The 23511-nt window shown below is 42.8% G+C and overlaps 1 protein-coding gene across 2 annotated transcripts in view; it reads left to right on the plus strand.

The window, feature by feature from the left end:
• The first annotated feature begins 1014 nt into the window (after positions 1–1014).
• TRPM7 (transient receptor potential cation channel subfamily M member 7) overlaps positions 1015–23511 on the plus strand; it is a 54281-nt gene continuing 31784 nt past the window's right edge. For both annotated transcript variants that reach the window (XM_065075857.1, XM_065075858.1), the window contains exons 1-2: positions 1015–1311; positions 21305–21384. In XM_065075857.1, coding sequence (XP_064931929.1) covers positions 1309–1311; positions 21305–21384 — 83 coding nt within the window. In that variant the 5' untranslated portion in view covers positions 1015–1308. The remainder of the gene's footprint in view (positions 1312–21304; positions 21385–23511) is intronic.

Raw genomic sequence — 23511 nt, forward strand, 5'->3', positions numbered from 1 at the left:
GTTTGAGGTGACATGTTGACTGAAAGTGGAGACCCAGGTCCTGTGCTGCCCTCTGAAAGGGGAAAGGGACCTGGGAGACAGCAGGGTGACCATGAGCCAGCACTGGGCCCTTGTGGCCAGGAAGCCAATGGTACCTGGGGTGGGTTAGAAGGGGGTGGTCAGTAGGTCAGAGAGGTTCTCCTGCCCCTCTGCTCTGCCCTGGGGAGACCACACCTGGAATATTGTGTCCAGTTGTGGCCCCTCAGTTCCAGCAGGACAGGGAACTGCTGGAGAGAGTCCAGCGCAGGGCAACAAAGATGCTGAAGGGAGTGGAGCATCTCCCGTGTGAGGAAAGGCTGAGGGAGCTGGGGCTCTGGAGCTGGAGGAGACTGAGGGGTGACCTCATTAATGTTTACAGATATATAAAGGGTGAGTGTCAGGAGGATGGAGCCAGGCTCTTCTCGGTGACAACCAGCGATAGGACCAGGTACAATGGGTTCAAACTGGAATATAAGAGGTTCCACTTGAATTTGAGAAGAAACTTCTTCATGGTGAGGGTGGCAGAGCCTGGCCCAGGCTGCCCAGGGGGGTTGTGGAGTCTCCTTCTCTGCAGACATTCCAACCCGCCTGGACACCTTCCTGTGTAACCTCATCTGGGTGTTCCTGCTCCATGGGGGGATTGCACTGGACGAGCTTTCCAGGTCCCTCCCCGCCCCTGACACCCTGTGATTCTGTGAACCGCCCGTCCCGGGAAGCTCCGTTTATAACGTCTCCTCGGTCTGTGCTTCACCAACAGCACACGGGGGGCACAGCCGCCTGCCCCCGGGTAGCCGTTTCCGCTTTGTCAGGATACTTCGGGGCCCTCCCCGGGGTTCCCGCTCTCCCCGTCTCGTGTGGAGAGCCCGAGCCCCCCGCCCGCGCCCCGAGGCGGCAGCGGCGCGACACGCGGTGCCGGGGCGGGCGGGCGAGCAGCGCCGCCCCGGCGTCCCCCTCCTCCCGGGGGCGGTGCGCGCTGACGCGGCAGCGCCGCAGCTTTCCGCCGGCCGAGTCGCACAATTATGAGAAAGAGCCGCCGGGCTGAGGCCGCTGCCAGCGCTGGGTCCCGGTGCGGAGTCGAGCCAGCGCCGTTCTCCTCGCCCCGCTCTTCCCTTCGCCCCCGGAGCGTTGTCCTCGCCCGGCTTCTCCCCACCCAGCCCTCCGCTGCTGCCGAGCTCAGCCCCGATAGATGGAGACAGGCCCCGCCACCGCCGACGCCGAACCACGAGCAGGAGCTGCCCGGCGCGAGGAGAGCCAGAGTCGGCGCCGAGACCCAGCCCGGCCCTGAGGAGAATGGTGAGGAATGGTGAGGGCGGCGGCGGCGCCGGGCTCGCCCCGCTGGGGCGCGGGAAGCGCGGCAGGGACGGGGGCGCTGGCCGCCGGGTCAGACCCGTCCCAGCCGCCTGCTCGGGGTCCCGCCTGCCGCGGCCACCCTGACCGCCGCGGCGGGAGGCGAGCCCGGGCACGAGGGGCCGCGGCGGTTGTTCCCTGCCCGCCCCGTCCGGGCTGCGCCGGCGGCGGGAGGAGGGACCCGCGGGCTGTCACCTCGGGCCGGAAGGGGAGGCGCGGGCGCCTCAGGCCCGTCCGCGCGGTGCCCCGGCCCCGCCGCCCCCTCAGCGCCCGCCCGCGCACGGCCCCGCCGGGGCTGCCGGCAGGCGCTCAGCCGAGCCGCTGGGGCCAGGCGCCCGCCGCCCGCGGTCCTGGAGCCTCCTCGCGGGGTGCCCGGGGAGCAGCCAGCGCCGCCCTGCTGCCCCGGCCCGCCGAGGGGCGGCCGCCGCCCTTCGCACCCCTGGCGCAGCGCTCCGCGCAGCCGGTCCGGCGCGGGAAGCGTGACCTTTCCTTCCGTGCGCCCTGAGCGCTGCCGTAATCTTTGTGGATTTGTCTAGATCCCAAATTTATACGGTGGACTGTTTAGTTCTCTGTGGTTCAGCTGTGCTTCCCTTCTAATTTTTCTACTGATTTCGTTTTTACACATGTTGCCTTATACAAGGGAGCACATAAGCCTTTACAAAGAGGTGAATGAGCTTCTACAAAGAAAACAGAGTTTTAATTCCAGCTCTTTCTTCTGGCTGCTAATCGGTTCTTTGTCCCTATAAGATAATTCCTGATGCTTACAGAATGAGCTGTGACATCAAGTGCTTTCAAATAACTTTGAAAATCTGAGTGTGGCGTGTACATCTGTGGATTTCTACAGGCTAAACAGTTCTGCTTGAATATCTAGTCAGGTGCTTTATTTCATTTTCAATAAGAGTGTCTTATTTCACAGTATATTGTTCAAAACCACAGGGATTCATACCCATGAATATTCCGCTTTTGACTGTATCTGTGAACTGTGTGGAAATGTGGGCTGTCTTTTTCTAGAATCTGCAGATCCAGCACTCTTCTGGGTAGAAGCTGAAAGTGCAACCTTCTCTTCTGACTTGTAAGAGTGCTTGGCATCTCCCACTCGCGTGGTACTTGCTTCTCCCAACGGAAGTGTTGTGTTGGTGGTTGGTTTTCTATTTTTAGTTTAGTTCTGGTGTTTTGTTGGTGCTGACATAGCCTAGAAATGTACGGATTGGTTTTAAGCGTTATAGGTTTATTAACTGATTGCGGCTCAGCAGTTCTTCTGGCAATGTGACGTGTTTGCGATGCTTTGTACTTACCATGTATGTTTATTTTGAAACCATTGTTGAACAGGTGTTTTGCCTGAGTTGAATATAGGACATTTTATGCAAGTTCACTTTGCTAAAAATTTCCCTGCTGCTCCATGGCTATTTAGCAATTTTGAAGAATTGCTGGAGAGCGTCCAATGTTAAATCAGAAACTATTCTAAAGAGTGAGTTGTTCAGTGTGGCAATTCTGGGAGTTCAGTCTCTTTTTTATTTCTAATGTATCTGTGTGGGTGAGATAAGTGTCTGCTAGATCATCCTTCATACCTTCTGGTATGAGGCCATTCTTGACTTTGCTATTTAGAGTGGGGGGAAAAAAGTCCCTTTGTGCATGTGGAACTGTTTAGGCTGGTTTTGGACTGTTTGTACCTTAATTTCCTGACGTTTTACTTTGATTTTTTTTTGCTTGCTTGAGCTCAGGAGTGGAAGGGTAAGTTTCCCTTGTCATACAAAGGCACCTTGAAACATCACCTTACATTTAACAGTTATCTCACTTACATTCAAAGATCTCTGTCAGATCTTCTACCTCCCCACCCGAATTATCTTGGAGAGAGGCACTGTATTGTGTTTTAAACTTTCACTTCTTTCCTTGTCCCTTGAGGCTCTTTGGAACTCTCTCTGGCTGCCTTACCTTTTCCTCTTATCACACCAGCCCTGCTTTCTCTGCTTTGCTGGTGATAGACTGCAGGTCCAGCTCCTCTCCTTTTCTCCTAGTTATCTTTACCACTCGCTGTGCTTCCCTTTCCTGGAAGCTTTGCACTGACACCCAAACTCTTCCCGCTTCTCTTTCATGTCCTTTCAGGAGGTGCATTTCTAGTAACTGTTCACTCCCTCTGGACGGTCATGACAGATGACTATTTTCTAAACAAATCGCTATTGTTTTGAACTTAAGTAATTGATGCTGACACAGTAGGGTTTAGCCATGTTGGTTTGTTGATTTTACACCAGTAATGTTGGACATAAATCTCTAAGAGAACTCATCAAAAGTGTGTGTGAAGGGAGGGAGGTGCTTTTATAGTGTATTATTTCTGTGCTTGACAGGCTCCTGCATAGCAAGTTTTATTTTCTTTTCCAGAAAGACCCAGATTAGCCTAATTAGGAGTTCAATATGTAGCTATAGTAGCAGTGACACTTGTGCTAAACTTCTGATACTGCCAGCATGTTGTTTGAAACAAGCCCACATTTGAAGTTCCAGGCTTTAAAGACTTGGGGTTGGATTTTGAAATTGTGGCTCGTGCTTTGAAAAATCAAGACAATGAGATGATACTTCTCATGCCAACATACTTAACCTGAAAAAATGTATCTTTGTATTTTTTTTTAGACAGAGATTTATTTCTTTTGGAATCCCTCATTTCCTTTAACTGTGTCTACTTTGGCCGCGGTATTTCTGTGCCGTGTTAATTTGCTGAAACAAGCAATATTAGTTCTGTTTTTTTGTCCCAGTTTTATAAAGGCAAACTGACAGTAAAATCAATGCGTGTGCTTTCCAGAACTGAAGTTCTGTCTTTGCAGTTGTGTTTCTCATTTCTATTGTGAATGAATCTGTCTTGGTGCATTCTAGCTTCACTGGTTGGAATTCTGGCAGCTGGCTTTTCAGCAGATGAATTACTGAATAATCGCACTCTGTGTGTGTTTGGATAAGGTACTTGTATGATTATTAAAGATCATGTCACTTCTTACCTCTGATACTGACAAGTAGCGGTGGCCTCTGACGAAAGTCTGTTTGCTTCTTTATTTCTACAAAAAATAGTCAGTGAACTGACTTGACCTATGGTAAAACTTGGGCAAAGTTCGCTACGTGCTTTCTTCACGTTCCCTTCTTTCTCCTCTACTGTATTCTCAGCAATCTTGTTATTGTCCTTTATTTGATCTAATCCCATCTTTTTTTGCTCACATAATGAAAATGTACAGGTAATGGTGTCATGTTAATATATTGTGGTACAACTCGTACTGAAAACTATCTACCTAATCCTTGGTTCCTGATTTTTTGTTACTTTAAGCTTAGCTTTTCTTTTACTTGAATTTTAGATGTTTTTGTATTTCGAGTGATAGGAAGCTAATCTAACAAAAGAACAGAAAAAGTAAACTCCCAAACCTTTGTATTGGCGAGCTTCGCTTCCTGGCCTGGCTCAGCGCGGGATTAGCTGGGCATGAGCGCTCCTGTGGCTTTGGGTCGAGCCGCTCGTTAAACCAGCGTGGCCTGACCCCGGAGCGGATGGAGTGGACCGCAGACCCAAGCAGCGCTATTTCGGAGAGCGGTCTCCATCACAGCCATTCCACTGATGGAGAGAATGGTGGTTTTTTGAGGAACAGTGAGGTTTTTTCCAGCCCTCTTTACACCTATATTTTGCTTCAGCATTTCAAGCGGATGTGAGCTGCTTCAAAGCAGGGGCGTGAGCCGCTTTCTTTAACTACCAGGTTTGCTAGAACCACGGTACAGCTTCAGTTTGTTCTGCTCCCCAGCTGCTGTAATTTTTGCATGGAAGAAGGAACAACGCACATTGTCTCATCGCTGTTAGGTGAGCAGAGGAAATTTCTTACCTCCCTGTTCTTTCCAAGAAGAAAACGCCAGTGAAATTCTGATGGGATAATTAAATAATAATAGTTTTTTAAAAAGGGACAAAACAAAAACCCACTAAACACAAGAGAGAAACTGTGATAAATAGCATTGTTATCCTTTACTGGAACTTTTCTTTTTCCTTCCCAAGAACTGGGCAAAAAGTTTGTGTGGAAATACAGGCAGGAAAATAACTGTGTTGTTGATTGTGGTGCTGGTAGTACCAAAAAGCTGCCTTAGGAAAGGACTTGGATATTTAACAGTGGAAAATAGTTTGACAACATATGGTATGAGGATGCAAGATAAATGTAGGGGTTGATTGCCAAGGAGTTTGAATAAAGTGTGGTAACAAAATGACAGTACATAGAGCAGGTTGAACTTGGTTTAAAAGTTAGGCATTTTTTTTCCCTTAACTAGAGCATAATGCAGGTGTAACAGGTGGTAGACTTGCATTAAACCTTAAATCTGGGAATTTCTGTGGTTCTTACAAAAGAAAAATCCTAAAGTTGTCTTAAAGTTCTGGATTGTTTAATATTTATGTTACTAAGAGCAATGTAACTGTTTTCCTAAAGACTCTTACAAACTCATTCTAATTCAAGCTGCTTCATGTTTTTAATGTACATCATGTGTTTTGCGAAAGAACATGCAACTGGCTGATACACAGTTTCAAAGAGTGTAGGTAGCTGTGCGCGTATAGTTTGTCTGCAACTGGAAATTATGCATGTGTGGGTCTTATCAGGGTCCAGGCTCCGTGCTGGTAACTGAACCGCAGCCGTTTGGGGAGCTGGGGAGGCCTCTTTCCAAGCTGGAAAGCGTTGGAGCTCTTGCAAGATCTGTGGTAACCTGGTTGGGCTTTTTGCTTCCTAGTCATGGATCCCAAAGGCTGATGTGGATCACTGCCAGTGCTGTAAGGATTCTGCCTTTAATTGTGTGCTACTGATCAAATGAGATTGGTAAAAACAGAAGCTGCAGGTTCTTAAAATTGGCTATTATGTTCAGTTTTGCCGAATTTTATTGTTTATTTTTTCCTGACAACCTTTTGGGTGATCACTGCAGTATATGTTTTGGTGTCCTCCACTAACACATTCCTGCTTGAGAATACTTTCCCAGTTACAGCTTTAAATTAATTTAATCTAGATATTCAGTCTTTCACTGTAATAGAACTCTGTCATCTTCAAAGCCTGGGAAAGTGTCTGTTACAGCTCAGTCAGTCTTAACACAATGGTTATTGCAATTCAATACCAGCCTTTGTTCCGTGGCTGTTCCCACTTACCTGTACCCAAAGAGGTACTTATTTTCTTAATCTTACCTACTTGATTCTTGCCACCTTTGCTAAGAGACAACAGAACCTATGTTTTTGCTTCGTAGCACCCTGATTTACGTTGGGTGGAATTTTGGAAGAGGGCCCTGGCTGACAGTGGGTTGTCTGTGCAAAGTTTTTCTCCTCCTAATCCTAATACTGCAAATTGATAATCAGTTTTTGTGAAATGCGTGTTTGAGAAAATGTTTAAGTATGAAGTTTAAATTTTATAAATAAATTTACATTTATGCCTTCTGCAAATGAGTTTCTGATTGCTCTGCTAAGAATACTGTGTTTCAAATGCACTTATTGCATAAAAATTTCTAGACTTGGGGCATTTTTAGAACTAGTATTACTTAGAAGTCCAGGTCTTTCCACTGTTCCTCACCTCATTGACAATACCGTTCCCAAGGCTGACCTGCAGTGTTTGAGGTGTGGATGTGTGTGTTGTAGGGCAATAATCTCAGATATGGGGCAGGATTGATGTTCAGGTCCATAGCATCTTTACTAGCTGCTTCCGAATCTGCCACATCTCTTCTTGAAGGTGTGGTTGTAATCCCTTCTAAAATCATTTAAACCCTGGCTGTCACCCTTTCACCATCCCTTTGTGTTTCCCTCTGTGCTCAGTCACTGTTTTGGGCATCTGAATTGAATAAACATTTAATCACCTCCTTTTTTTGTTTTGTTTTTTGAGGATTAATTCTTTTGTCGGTCCTTTCCCTGAATCGGCTCTCCATGTGACTGCATAAACGCTGGTGCTGGTGTGAGAAAGGGTGGGATCATGTGCAGAGGCTTAGGAAAATGGGCTTGTGGCACCCCAAACACGAACTGTGAAGCTGGTTTGGGAGCTTGCTCTGAGGTGCCATCATGTTAATGTTCAGTTACTCTGTGTATCGCCCACTTACCTGAGCATTTTTAAGTCTCACAGCCTTGTGCACAGGCACGGATGGAGCTGTGCCATCGCAGGTCAGGTTCTGTACCCTCCTCACAGTATAACCCACACTGCATCGCCACCTTTGTCTAATTGTGCTGTAGGCACATAGAAACTATGCTTGAATACTTTTGTACCCAAATCCTCGTTTACAGAGGATGTTTTTCTTGACTTTCTCTTCTGGATATGTGCTACCAGATGTAAGACAATGTTTGTTTTACCAGATATGCTGTAGTCTGTCTTTGTGGACTGAGCTGCACCAAGATGAGTGTGACCCCTCACATCAAGTTATTTCTGTTGGCAAACGATTCACTGCTGGTAACTTGTCTTGCATAACAAAATATTGCTGGATTTTTTTTTCCTCCATGTTCTTAACGTGCTGCTTATTTGCTTTTTAGTGCTACTCCTATTCCTGTGTAACTTTCTCAAGAAGCTGAACCTCATCCTTTGGAGTAGGAGAGAGCAGAGCTGCATTCTACTAGTGTATCTGAGAGAGCTCAGCACAGCAGCCGCGTGGCCAGGTTCAAAGACAGTCATGGCGATGTACAACATAGTTAGAATTGCATGTGTGTTGGCTTTGTGTAGTAAGCTCAATGTGGTGTAGTAGTTTGTGGCTAGATCCGGTGTGAAAAAGCTCAGCTTCCTTTCAAAACCCATCTCCGTGGCTGCTGCGGTCATGCAAATGTTTAGTCAGGTATAACTGCAGTCACCTGAATAGGTTAAATTATGTACGTGCTTAAGTGACACACGGTTGGAGCCTGAAAGTACCACTTGTGTGATTACAGAACTGTTAATCAATTTTCTCTTCAGTTATAATAATCAGTTAATCTACAAGAGTAGGTGCAGTTAATGATGTTTTAAATGTCAAAGTCTTAGCAGTTTCTGCCGTGTTCCCTGGCTGCAGTATTGTCTAAACTGCAGTTTGCAGAATTCTGTTAAACAGCAAATGTAATAAAACGTCAGCTGAAGGCATTGGAAGAGTACATGACTGAGGATGATCTTCTGGCCAAAAAGTCTGAGAGTGATTGATCCTGAAAGAATTCCTGCTCATGGTAGTAATCCCGCACCAGGGAAAGAGTGAGGAATCACCGATACAAATATCCCAGACAACTTTCTAGGAACTCAGCATCATCTGGTGGTGCAGTGCCTCTGGATGCACACCTGGTTGGAAGAGGCTCGCTCCTCCCAGTTTCACAAGCTGTAATTGATTGACTCCTTAATTGTGCTGCTGAAAACGTTCACGGGGTTTTGCTGTGGACTGTGGGGCGGCCCAGCGAGCACTTACCTGGGCCTGTGCGAGGGGCACTAAGGAAAGGTGTGGAGGCTGGGACTGACATCAGTGTTTTAAACTGGCCTTAGCTGGCTTTGCAGCCAGAGGCATTGAGAAACAGAAATATCCCCTTAACTAACCTTTGTCCTTTTAATTTGTGCCAACTTCAGAAATGCTCTTGATGAGGATTTGTGCCTTTGCCGCTTAAGCAATTGGCCTGTCTTATTCTTGGTTTCTTTTACAAAGGTCTTATGCAGAAAAGTCCTTTTTTTAGTTTTTGTGGGAAAACCACTGTTTGTATGCATGCAGTTTTACATGTAAATCCTACCTCTGTACCTAGAACCTGGGGACTCTTCACAGTTAAGCTGTTTCAAATACATTAGTGAAACAATGTGGTCTTTTTCTGTTGCTTATATAGGGAAAGAGGGCAGGAAACAGCATCCTTGTCCTGGTTTGGGCTGCCAGATAGTGTTACAGGTGAATGTTCTGCAGTGATGAGGCTGCTAACAAACGAGTCATTGTTTGAATGCATCAGTCTGGTTGTGCTTGGTGTTTTGTAGACCATGAGAGAAATATTTGGTACTAATACAATCATAGTACTTTGCCGAACAACACGAAACAGTAAACTTTGGGCTGTGCTTTCTTACTGGTGCAGAAAATGTACAAGACTGAAGCTTTTCTGCCTTTAGAAAACTGTTTTGGGGCTGTAGAAAAGTGTTGTCTGGTCATGTGCATGTCTGCAGGATACAGGTATGCTTTGCAGAGAGGGGAGGATTCTTCAGAAAAGCTAATTAGGCAGTGAGTCCCTGGGCTTGCTCAGTGAAGACTGAGGGGGATTCAGAGCAGAGAGGATGTAGAAAAAGTAACACTGCTAAGATAAAGTTAGTCTTTTTGGCTATCCTCCTGGGTGTCATTACTGGGTTTTTCTGACAAATGGAAAGATCTTGCATGTAGGACAAGAAAAATCTTCTGTAATTAATATATTAGGAGTTACTTAGGTTTTAATTATACAATGAATTAGGAAAAAACATCTTCAGTGCCAGATGAGAATGGATGGTATTCCCAGGGTATCTGCTCACCTAAACTGTGACCTCAGGCAATACGTTCTTTTTTCATTGGCAGGTCTCTGAGAAGTAAAGAGGTACTGTCTTAGCTTCCTTTCCTTCCTGAACATCAGGATACAGGTGCTGAAGAAGAATGCCTTTTTGTGTGACAGATCTCTAGTCTTTTCCTGGATGCCCAGTAAGTGTGCTTTGGGATTATTTTGATGTACTTTGACAGTGTGCTTAGATTAGCTCAGCTGTTTTGCTAACCCAGTGTCTCACTGCAACCAAAGGGGACGTCTTGCTTCCCTTATTACCACCCATTGTGGCCATGTGTTCCTTTCCTGTGCCAGAGCTTTCTGCCCAGTTTGCATCTCAATCCGTTCATTCTGACATCAAAGCTTACGTGGTCGTTCTACCTGGAAATAATATTGTGCTGGTTTAGGGGCCTCAGTCAACTCACCGAAGGGCTTGTGCACAGCTGTGGGTGGATGGATGTGGTAGGAGGGCAGGGAAGTAACTTGCTCAGCTTGACACGTCTGACTGCACCCTCACTGTATAATTTGAAGAATCGCGTCTCTTAAAGCAAATATTTCCCCTATGTATCTTGGCTTTGCTGCTGCCAGGACCTCCACCTCCTTACTGTTGTCTTTTGTTTCTCTAGAATGATAGTCTCTCTTGACTCTTTTCCTCCAGTAGGCCAGAGAGGAGCCTGAGGTATAAATCCAGTATGGCTTAGGCAGGGCTTTGTGCCACATACCAGTCAGTATTGATGAATTTTATTGGAAGTGAGCATGCTGGAAGAAATTATAATAAACAGAAGACATTTATGAAGTGCAAGCGGTGTTCTGATCTCCCAGTAACGTTTAATTAGTTATTCCCCCCGTCCTGCAGAAGAACATTTACTTTATTCTTTATTTCTAAAAATTGTATATTTAATTTCTGAGTCATTATTTAGGCTTGTGATATTTAATATAGATGTATTGCAGGTTCTTTGGGTAACCTGCAGTTCTGTGTCAGCTTTTGGTGGGAGAGCTGGAAAACTCTAGTTTCTTCAGTCCACTTAAGCAGAGGATGCCTGTATCACCGTGCAGTAAAAATACTAAGAGATAAGATCGAGACAGCAAATTGCACATCCTTTGGAACTACATGTATTGCTTTGTTATACTTTCAGTTAGTGACCAATGATTTGGAACAGATCTCTTTATATAGTTTATATAGATGGTGTGATAGGAAGCTTTGTAGTGTATATAGTAAACGGTGCAGTAAAATGGTACATTTTAGCACCCCAAGTATGGATTTGGAGATAAAATGAGTAACTAAACTCTCCCACAATGTAGTACATTCTGTAGGTTTTGGAGCTCTGGATGTGATACTTAAAAGAAACACTCATGAAGAGGGATGTAAGAGTGGGAAAAGCAATATAAAAGAGTATTTCAGTAATCAGTACCAGGTTGCGATGGAGAGCTGAATTTGTATATAAGACAAGCCTCATGAGAAATCAGCAAGGTATGACAGAGTAGCTCAAACAACTGTTCCCTTCAAAAGGAGAGGTTGTTAATTTTTAAAAGTGCTAAATAGACTTTAAATATTATTTCAGATAGTAATTAGCTGCTTTCAAATTTGCCTAAATAAACCCAGCTACGTTCCTTCTTTGCGCTTTTCTAGAGTAAACAGAAACCACTTAAATAGTTTTAGTGGGAACTTCCGATAAGCGTTGAGGTAGCTGGACGTCTCTAGAACGCTGTCAGGGTTCTTGTGCCCGTGACGAGAGCTGTGGGCAGCACGGGCTCCTGAGCAGCTGCGGACCGAGCCTCTTCTGTCTTGACAGACAAGGAAAATGGAACTGCATCCAGCAGCTCTTTGCTAGTCAGCTGATTTTAAAAATACCTAAGTATTTGTAATTCTGCAGTAGGTGAACTATACTATAGCAAATTCTTGGCTTGGCTTGCTTTTCTCCTGGCCCATCCTACTTTCTCCATCATATTCTGATCTCCTAAGGCCTCTGGTCACTGTAGAGAGTTGACCAAAATGTTCACTTCCCTTACCATAGTGAGCAATAGTGCGTAGTGTGCACGTGTGTGCAGGCAGGAGAACGCAGAGAACAGGAGCTGAGGCAACGTAGCCCATCACACCTCCATGGTCCCGTCCATGACTAATGCATGTATTCCCCTTACCGAGGAAGTGCAGGCACCTCAGGGTGTTTGACTAACTTGTGTCTCCTTCACACATTGGGCCCAATGCTGATATTTTAATACAAGCCTGGAACCAGGCTGATATCAATATTCTGCTCTGGGATGACTTGGGTAACTTATACAAAGTGGGGTTTTTTTACGGTGCTCACTCTTAAAGTGAATAAAATTCCAAATCTGTTTCATGTGGTTCTTTGGTAATGTGTCCGCTGGTGGGCATCCTTCCTAATGTTAGTAGTTTTGATTACAAAAATAAATTGTTTTTCCCAGATAATACTGTGTCCAAAGATAGGCTATGTGACATTTCATCATCCTTCGCAGTGGTCTGATGTAGTCACTTATTTGATATGCCCACTTGTGCGTTCTCTTGATCTTCACTTTCAACCATGCTAATCAGAGAAATATAATTGATAGTTTAAATTAAAGCATAATGCTTCCTGGTTGTTTGTTTGGTTTTAGATATTCAAAGGGTCATCTGAGGCTAGCTATGTCAAAAATCCCTTAGTGATAACAGGTTTCCATTGCTCTAGTGATTTAATAATAGCCTACTTAGGTCAGCAGCCACCAAAATCTTCACTGCAATGAGAGAAGTACCTTTCTTTGTACAACATTAAAAATAAATCAGATCTGTGAATGGAACAGGCTAAGAAAGTGGTAGAGCAAGACCAACAACATCCACCCTTTCAGCTTGCTTTTGTAGTTGTTATGTGCTCCCGCACATAATGCATTAATCAGATGTTCATGCACTTCATGAACCAGAAAGGGAGGATCTTCTTTCAATCTGCAGCGCAGGTAAAGCTGAAATATGCCCTTTGTACTAGGTGAAGTGAACGTGCAGCCTGTATGCTGTCGATGAATAGCAGCTGCCAGAGCTGAGCTTTTTTCATCTGGGAATAAATCGGAAACAAATTGAAGGTAGGATTAATTACTTGGCTGGTGGCAGGAGCACTTTCCTACTGCTGTATTTCCAGAGGTGGCCACCACTAGCTCATTTCTCACGTCTCTGGTTTGTATTCTCAATGCGATGAAGAAGGGAGCAGAAGTTCTTGGGGAGTACAGCCAACAAATCCGGGCTGAGCGAATTGTTTTACCTCTGATAGCGTGCCCCAAGCCTCATTCCTTCCAAAAATAAATCTGGTGTTTATAGGGTTGTCTGTTCATACAGCCTGTGTGGCACGTGCAAGATAAGCCTGGCACGTGCGAGGTAAGCGCAGCGCTTGCCAAAACCAGGGGTACGAACCAAAACGATTCTTTCTCATGGAGTAAATCTGGTGAGCAAGGGGGCGCAGAGGTTTTAGCAGCCGTGCACGGCACGTCTCGTCGGTCTCTGCGGAAAGGGTCGGGGGGGTGCCCATCCTCGGTACCCAGAGAAATCATTTGACCCACTTACAAAGGCTCAGCATCGTTTCTGTTGCATGTTGGTGAGTAGGGATGCAGACTCTACCTTCCTGCTGCTCTTAAATGTAGGAGTGTGTAGGCTGGCAGTTGCATCAACGGTGCGACTGGAACGGCTGCGGGCTGCAGCTAAATCTGGGGTGGTGAGAGGTGAAGAGGGGGCTGTACCGTTGTATCGCTGTAGATAAGGAAGGAAAAGTAGGCTGTGTTTAAAAATGTAAGAGATTCGGGATTGGTTTGTATTGGTGAGTGGACGTAATTAAAAGTGGATTTTGAACAAGGGACCTTGTCAGAAAGAAGCAGGCACTGTATGACAGGTTTGAAAACATTCCTATGTCATTTTTTGGAACCTCACTTGAACAAAGCGGGAGTTAGAGTTAAAAACGCTGTCTGAAGAGCTGCAGCTATATTTTCCTTGCAGTTATTACCACATGCTCCCTTTTTATTCTTTCATCCGTAGTTGTAATAATAGGGGGTAAAGAATTATTTTAATCTCCTTTGAAAACTCAGTGGGCTAATTCCTGGTTTGTTCCTTCTAGATCACAGCTTTGGTATATGTTTTGAAATACTTTATGCAATACATAGAAATGTGATTGGTCTGGGAGCTCATAGAAAGTCATTTATAGATTTTTTTAGAAGGGCTAAAATTTTTTAGCTTGGTATTTCATGAGTTGGAAGGATTGCAAATGTAAACTGTGCAGAAAGTAATTTACTCCGGTTTATAGCAGGGAAATTAGCTTACTTTCTTCTGTATTTTCTTTTTCCTACCGATATTCCAAATTCTCTTGATGAAAATTGGGAAATAAAAAGCAAAATACATTCCCTCCCTGCCCCAGAATAGGCTCCTCTGCTTTTCGGAAGGCATGTTCAGGAGCAGCGTGCCATCTGCTGTGCTGACGCAGTCTGATAGGGTCTCTGGTTTGGGCAAGTTTATGTAATTACTGTATCTGTTAATTGGACATTTAACTCTGAAAGTGTTTGTTATTTCAGCTGAGAGAAAACCATTTTGGAATGACACCAGTGTGCGCATGTCTTCTGAAATCAACTAATGGTTTACTCCAGTGTGAGCTGAGATCTCTCATACTGTAGCATCAGTTGTGAAACACACACACACACATATATATGTATTAAATACCTTGTACAGATGGTGTGTGCATTTTAAGATTTAGTACTTTCTAAAAATGAGGAATAATTTTATGACTGGTCTAAGTGCAGAACAGCGTGTACCTTCTCGTGGCTGTTGAACCAGCAGTTTTGAAAAATGTATTGAAAAATATGCTGCGTTTGCTCTGAATTTCCCACTGAAAGACCTGGATTGCAGTTAGAAGAAAACTTTAATGTGCGTAAAGTGGATGGAGTCTGAATGTAATAAAAATGTCCCCAAAATATTAGGCCTGTGGATTTTATTCTGCTGCATCAAGATTAAAAATAATGACTTCAGAATGTTACATTCCATATATGAATTAATGGTCTTCTGAATTCAATGAAGCAACAAAAAAAATCCCACAGAAGCAGCGCATTCTCCAAATAGCACATTGGAATAATCTTCGTTGTGTTTGAGAGAGCTGTTGTAAAAACCCCTTTTGACAAATCCCAAGTGTTCTTTGCATCCAGAACTGCGTGTGGATTTGGTGAGTTCGGCGGCGACTGTTATGTCAGAGAAGAACTTGATGAAACAATAACTACTCTGTTAGAGACCTGGATTGCTGTTAAAACTGTTCAGAGCAAATCGCCTTAACTGTTTTGTAAAGAATAGGATTGTTGAAGGTTTTTTTGAACTAAGGGAGCCATTGATATGAAGATTCCTATCTTTGCTCGCTGCCTCATTTGAGGTCTGCTTCTGAATACGGTGGGCAGGAGAATTCACAGAAGACTTTATCTCACTGCCCTTTTTCCTTCCCTGTTTCCTCAACAGTTTTTACTGAAAATATTTTGTTGTTGTTGTTGTATTTTCAGGACTGTAGCAATACTTTCACTTCGAGTCTTTCGACCCAGAAAAGTAGGGCTGTTTGGTTTCATGTCAAGCGAAGCCAGGTGACCCGTTCTGCTCAGAACAGGATCTTCAACATAGCAGAGACACCTTTGGTGCGTGATGGGTCGCTCAGTCTGGGCCGGTTGGGTTCTGTGACAACAGGTGCTCCAGTGAGTTTGGGAAAAAATACATGAAACAACCTTTTCTTGTCGATGAGGCTGGTGGTTGTTTCAGAATAGCAATAAAATAATCTTGATGTGGACTGCAGGTAAAAAGTCCTTGCAAAAAAATTCGTTTGTAGTAGATGAAACAACAATTTGAGATTAATGAACGATCTTTCTCATTTAGAGTGACATACTTCACAGGGAGACATTAAAGCACTCTGTATAAATATCGTTGTGATAATATTTGGGCCTTTTTGTCTTTCTAGTGTTGTGCACATTCATACTTTCTATAGAAGTTACTTAAAAAATTTCTGAGGTTGACCTATGTATTGATTCAGGAACAAACTCGGTCAGCTTTCTGTATATGTTGCATATTCTCTGGACAGACAGCGCTGTTATTCTGCAGCAGAGAGTTTTTTAAATACAGTCTGTAATACTAGCTGGTTAAATGCTTTGTTTTCTCTCCCCTACTTCTTTAAAAAAAAACCCAAAACAAACCACCCCAAACAGCAATTATAGAGGTATGTAATTTTAAATTGCAAGGAAAGCAAGTAAATTAAATGTCTGGGGTTTGCTGGAGCCAAGAGTTGAAAACAAACGTTAGCAAATATATAGCATCAAACTGCCTACCTTTTTATTTTCTCCTCTCATCTGCTTATTTACTTAATGTTAGCTGAAGTTCTGAAGACATTCCTCAAATAACAAATGGTGCATAGAGGAACAGAGCTGTGCTCTGCTAGCATTCTTAATACAAAATTTTAGGTCTTTTCTTTGAAAATGTAAGTGTAACTGTCTTTCTGATAGCTCTCCCCCCCATACACGATGGCTTCATTACTTGGCATCATCCTGGGATGCACATTTTCAGCATCATTCAGTTAATTTGCACTAAGAACAAGTTCTTAGTGGAGCACGGTTCTTACTGCAGTGAGAGCTACCGTGCTTTTTATTTATGGCACCTCTTCCCACAGCAAGTTTTGTGAATTCTGAACTACTTGATACACATTAACTTAACTGGATAGCCTATTCATCCTGGTTGTTTGGCTTGGTTTGGTTTTATTCAACATACTGAGTATAAAAGCAGCAAGATGAAGGTTTGTTTGGAATTTCTGCCTTTCGGCTGTAGGTGCTGGAGCCCGGGGCTGGTTCGGGTTTAGCTGGGCAGGGATCACAGCTCAGTCCCATGGGGCAGCACGTGTTCGGCTGCTGGCGTCGGCTTCTAGATAAGAGATCCTTTTGTAAATCAGGAAAAGACTGTGTGCTGTATGTATGGTTATATAAGAAGCAGTGACATGTCAGCAGACATTTCCTTGAATAGACAAGCTAAAGGATGTTCTCGGTACAGAATGTCTCTTAGAAATGTTTTGAAATGTATCTTGTTGGTTGTGACCTAGATGTATAGGGCTGCTCCCCGGCAGCGCTAGCGTGAAGATTCCTGCTGCGCTTTCCACTGGATCTTCTTGTTTTCAGGCTTCCTGAAACTCTGTGTATTTTCTTTTGCTAAAATGGAAACCTCACCTTTCTGGAAAACCAGGGGTCCTAGGGAAATATTATAGTCTATTTATTTTTAAATAAAGAACAAATAAAATTGGAAGATCGTTTCCTTTAAAAACTATTGCACATGTTGAACTGCCATATAGTGTAAGCAAAGATTTGAAAGCTGAAATATGAGACGCTGTAGCAAGTGATATGACTTCTAAATTTGAAACTGGGGTCTATGATCTAGTTTTGTAACAAATATTCTATAATTTATGAGCCTCCAACAGTATACAGAACTACAAATGAATAGGGGGAATAAACTGGGATCCTTTTGTACACCAACAAGTTCATGACTGCCAGCTGTATAGTGTATTTATACCTGCTGCATTTGTGTTAATTGGAAGTCATGCAAGTTATTTTGAGGTTTTGCCAAATGGGAAAGCTTACTTTCCCTACAGAAAATAATTCAGACCAAACCTGGATAAATTTGGAGAATTTCAGCATAGTTTGTAAGGCTATATTGTACTGTCGTTCATCAATTGCTGCCCTGCTAGAACTTAGTCCTCTTATTATTTTAATATGTTGAATAAGAGGCTCTTTATAAACATTTGTGTGAGTTGTGGGTTTTTTTTCTCAGGCCTGATCTTATACTTTACTTTGCTTATTTTCATTTTTTAACCTGCTACATGCAAAACCTTAAATTATAGTTAACTTTGTGCTAAAAGTTTCATTCTGCAAGGAAATATCCATCATGAATTTCAGTAAAGATAACTAATTCCTTACATCTTAAGCAGGTACACTTACATATTTTTTAGTATTGATATTAATTGAGTGCTGATGCTATTGCTGAATCAAAAATAACTAATAATGAAACGGCTATGGTAAAACTTCCACCTGTTGTGGGATTATTTTGGCGCTTAGATACTTCCAGAAGTTGGAAGTACTGTAGTTGGGCATATTCTCTTAAGTTTGAAGTTGAGGAAATACTTGTGTAAATTTTGCTTCAAATAGCAATTAGAATTATTTTAGCACTTGTGAAACTTATGAAAGGACTTATTTCTTGGAAATAGTTTGAAATATTTTCTTTAATCATGATCCCAGGATGAATATATCTCTTCCAGCTTCTTGAATTGAATCTGGGTGCTTTTTGTTTATTGAAGTTGTTTCGGAAGTGCTGAAAGACACAGTGAACTTTGTCTGCTCAGGTATCGGTGCAACCCGAGTGAGGGATCTTGCCCAACAGCTCGGAGACTGAGCAAAAGCCTTGTTGGCCACTTCGGGACCAGGAGTTACTATAGCACAGCTTTGAAAAAGTACAAATTGAGGGGGTTTAGTGTGTTGATGAGATCCTGCCAACATTGACTCCTGAGCGGTCCTAACATGATGAGATTTTCATAGATCTCACCTATAGGAAAAAGACAATCAACGCAGTTCTGGAGTAATATTAATTGTATTAACGTTTTTCTTGTAAGTCTTAAGTTTGACTTAGCGTGAGAGAGTTGAAATGCGTTGGAGAAAATCTGGAACGCTAATTTCTTTTCCGAAGCATGCAAGTTTGAAAGAAAAGAGAGTAAATATTTTAAAAGGAACTCATTATATGTTGATGTTACTTGCGCTTTTTACAAAAATCGGACCATATGTTTTTGAGGCAGGTTCATAGTACCTTTTCCCCCCCTTTTTGTGTCATTTTTCTTGAATAGCAGCACTCCAGAGCTCTGTATTGAGATGTCCTGCCCCACGTTGTCTCTAACCATCATGTAAGGTCCCCGTTCCAAAGTACACCTGCAAAACAGATCACTGCGATGAGCACAAGTTGCACCAGAGATGATTAAAAACCTTTAGTAAGAGTAGGCTTTTTTTTTAAAAACAGTCTAATAACTTGCATATTGATTTTTGACTACTGAATGATCTCCTGTTTTAACTTAATCTTTAGCTGATAAGCAAGTATTTCTTGCGGGTAATTGCGGCAACTAATTTATCTTAACGGTGTCCTCACATCCTCTTCCTTTTTCTGGTCACCACAGGAACATTATGTAATAATAGTTCTTACTCTGGGACAGCTGTACTCTGTGTCAGTTTTTCCTACATTTTTAATTTGATGTTTACCTGTTTATGGGAATTGGTGCTCACTGACTCTGTTCTCTTTTTGCTTTACTTCCCCCCTTTCTCCTCTCCTCACCTGAACACAGACTCTGTAATTAGCAGGTTCTGTATGAAATCTCTTGCGATAAAGATTAATCAGTGTACAGTAGTGCGTCTGTAAAGTCTCATTTTACAAAATGAGAAGTTCCAAGTGTGTTTTAATAACATTGTAGAACCTTCTCCACGTAAATAGCCAAGAGGTACCCAAGCTCTGCTGCAAATGCTCTCGGTACTGAAGAACAGAGGGAATCCTTGATGAGTGGTTAAGACTGTGCATTCCTTAAGATAAGAATTACAATGTTTTATATTAACTTCTCGGAACTGTTTATTATGAAAATGGTGTCCCTTGTCCCCAGCTTTGATCACCACTTCATAATAAAACCATAATTGTCATGATTCAGATTTCAGTATGTAGCGCATTGTGCCTGTGGTCACTTGCTTCAGGGGGTGGTTTTAGCCAGCTGACTACAACACCAAAGTATTAAATTACTCTTCTTTATCTTTTCGTGTTTTGGAGGATCTGCAGAGTTCACGTATAAACTTAAACTACTGTGATGTTAAAGTAATGATTTATACAAGCCCTCAGTTTTAAGCAGTGGAGTACAAAAATACATACCCATGCAACAGTGGGGACGCTGCTGAGCAGAAAGCAGCTTCCCGAACTGGCTTCATGTCAGAAAGGCTAAGACTTAGTAGTATTAACAATACTGTGAGAGGAGGAAGATAAAATTTTGGGCTACCTACTATTAATATATGTGTATTTTTACAGATAATAAGAGCGTGCATATCTTAATCTACATATGCACATATATCAAGTTTCTCTGGAAGAGAGCGCTGGCCTCTGAACGCAAAGACACAAACCGGAGCTGCCGTTCGTTGCCGTCTTGACAGATTCATAGTCAAAGTTTGCTAAAACAAAATATTGGAAGCAGATGATGATGAATAAATAATGTGGGAAAGATCTGCTGAGGCTGGGAAATGTTCTGAAAGAGGGTGGGCAGCTGAGGAGCAGTTTTCCAAGGGACCTATATTGAAACGGGCTGGTACATTCTTACTTGTACTAATTTCTCTGTATTATCTTAAACTTATCTTGAAATGACAAGTGAGTGAAAACCCATCTATCTTTACTGAATCTTCTGTTATAACAGATCTGGGGGGAAAAAAAAGTTAGTTCATTCATAGTGTCTGCAGACCTGTATTTAGATAGCTGTGAATAATATACATCAGGCTTTCCCCCGCCTAATTGTAAAACAGAATAAGTACGAAATTTCTCAAATTTTTCTAGAGGTAAAATGTAAATGTAGAACAGGGCATGTGTTAGCAATGAAGAAATTTGAATATCATCTCTACAAGGATTTAAAGCAATATTGCATAAGGAACAAATTGGCATTTCAATATCTTTTTCTTGTTTTTAATAACTAAAAATCATGTCTGAGTTCCTTTCCCAATGTATTGCTGAAACATGACGTACACCTTGGGCGTTAGGCATACTGGTTAGCATGTAATCCTGAGATTATCGTGTAAGATAATGTTACAGGGTTGCTTAAGGAACTGAAGTCCAGCTATTAGAATAGGTCAACACTTGAAGGCATGAACATGCTTAATTTTGTGTTTTGGAACACATTTCCAGCTTAAGCTTAAAGCAGAGCTAGAGATGCTAATGGCATTTGTTGCTACTGGAAAAGATTGCCAGTGGTGTTAGAAGTTTACCCGCAATTTCAGGATGAAAATTTTACTTTATTGAAGAGGTAAATAGATGAAATTACTGTTATCTCAGAGTAGTGCACTTTAAAAAATGTTGACTTTTTTTTTTTTACTTAGTAATATATTTTGGAAAAGTTGGAGGTTTTTTGGTACATCTTTACTTGCACATTGCAAAGTTTTGCTATTTGTTAGCTTTGAAAATATTTTACTTTGGATTTTAAGGAATTTGTGTATAAAATAAGTAGCAATGATTCTGATATCTCAACTTCTAGGCAGTGCGAGAGGCTTTTAGAGTCATATGGTTTTGTTAGTTTTTCGGAGACAGCAAAACATTAAAAGAGAATTTAACGTCTTTATGTTAAAAAGTACTTGCTTTTGTCTTTAAATAAAAAACCCCTTCGTGTTCTAATTCTTGCTTTCTGAAAAATCACTTTTAATTGCCAAGTTGTATGATTTGTGTTTTATAATACTGTTACACTTGTTGTTTTGCAGTCCCAGAAATCCTGGATAGAAAATACTTTCACCAAGAGGGAGTGCGTGTATATTATACCAAGTTCAAAAGACCCACACAGGTAAATAAGAAATGATGCAAGAACTCATTGCTGTTCTTTAGAATTAAACTGAAACTAGTGAAGAACATTTTGCTTCTCTCCCGCGCTGCTTTTACCTTACGCTGAATTAGAGGTGTGAAATCAAGTAACGTAGTGATATCTCTAACCTATCTAATTGGTAGAGTTCACCTTCACTAAACGTTATAGGTATAATCTGAGTTCCTACAATGGCTGAAATTGATGTGCGTGACATCCATGTCTCAGATTCAATACAGTCAAATTGGAAATAGATTCTGAATTGGTGGTTTAAGGCAGTTTTGTCTCCCCAAAATGTTGTCATTATGGATTTCAGATCAGCTTTCTCTTTTTTAGCGCCCAATACTTGAGAGCAGCTGAGAAACCTTTTGTTCTGAACTTAGAAAACTCCTATTGCAGTCTTTTCCATGGAAGAGACGTTATAAATCTATTTTGTTCTATTGGGGGAGAGTCTTATTTTTCTTTTAAGAACTTTGGGTTTAGGCAGAAAAAGAACAAAGTAAATGCCGTTCGAATTTTTAGGTTATTGTAAATAATTCACCACATTCTTCAAAACCATGTGACACGAGAAGCTTTTAGAATTTATAGCCGTGATTGTAGCACATGGAAAATTTGCAAATGCAAACAAAGTAATTAGGAAGCTGTTAAAATTTCCAGAGCATTTCACGAGGAACAAAATGATCTTCAACACTTGCCCTTTTAGTTTAACCCATTTGTAACGCACAGTGGAGTTCACAACTTTCCCATCAGATTTTGTCCATAATTGGTTAACAGCTACTTATGAGAATTATGGAAAACTGGTGAAAATGTATCTGCTATGCTGATTTTAAATGTTAAGAAAGCTGTTAGCAGGAAAACACAGAAAATGTTTAAGACGGAAGAGGATAAAGTGAGGGATTCTTTTTATATAATAAACTCTATGTAAAGACATTACTCTACAAGGTTTGTTCAAATATATATTTTTCTGTACATGCAACCCAGAAGTTATCCAATCACCTTCCCACGTGTGTGGTTCAGCTTGGGTAGATATTGGAACGATACATTCATAGCACAGGTGCAAATGAGTCTGAGAAAATGTCTGTCCGTAACTGACATCTCGGCCTCTAGCAAAATGTTTCCATTTGGGTACGGCAGGTAATTCTGAAATATTCCTGGGCTTTGGATATGGATGGTTCAAAGCCTGAAAACCTGTGTGCAGTCTCAGGACTGGAGCTTTTGCATGTGTATGTGTTTTTACCTGCCAGGTATACTACAGTCATGTAAAATAAAGACAGGCAAGTTGGGGAATGAGCTATTAGAGAGCAGTGTAGGGGAAAGGGACCTGGGGGTCCTGGGGACAGCAGGGTGACCATGAGCCAGCACTGGGCCCTTGTGGCCAGGAAGCCAATGGTACCTGGGGTGGGTTAGAAGGGGGTGGTCAGTAGGTCAGAGAGGTTCTCCTGCCCCTCTGCTCTGCCCTGGGGAGACCACACCTGGAATATTGTGTCCAGTTGTGGCCCCTCAGTTCCAGCAGGACAGGGAACTGCTGGAGAGAGTCCAGCGCAGGGCAACAAAGATGCTGAAGGGAGTGGAGCATCTCCCGTGTGAGGAAAGGCTGAGGGAGCTGGGGCTCTGGAGCTGGACAAGAGGAGACTGAGGGGGGACTCATTAATGTTTACAGATATATAAAGGGTGAGTGTCAGGAGGATGGAGCCAGGCTCTTCTCGGTGACAACCGGTGACAGGACAAGGGGTAATGGGTTCAAACTGGAACACAAGAGGTTCCACTTAAATTTAAGAACCTTCTTCCTGGTGAGGGTGGCAGAGCCTGGCCCAGGCTGCCCAGGGGGTTGTGGAGTCTCCTTCTGTGCAGACATTCCAACCCGCCTGGACACCTTCCTGTGTAACCTCATCTGGGTGTTCCTGCTCCATGGGGGGATTGCACTGGATGAGCTTTCCAGGGCCCTTTCAACCCCTGACATTCTGGGATTCTGTGAAGTTACCGTGTTATAAACTGGTAAACTTGGGCAGCGTTTTTTCCATTTACTGAAGATCTCTTTTGTTCAGTGATCTCTCTGTAAGCACACTAAGTGGTGTGAGTGGGGTGTGTCCCCCTTCACCTTAAAACTGAAGT

This window comes from Columba livia, chromosome 11, assembly GCF_036013475.1.
Source record: "Columba livia isolate bColLiv1 breed racing homer chromosome 11, bColLiv1.pat.W.v2, whole genome shotgun sequence".
Taxonomy (NCBI): domain Eukaryota; kingdom Metazoa; phylum Chordata; class Aves; order Columbiformes; family Columbidae; genus Columba; species Columba livia.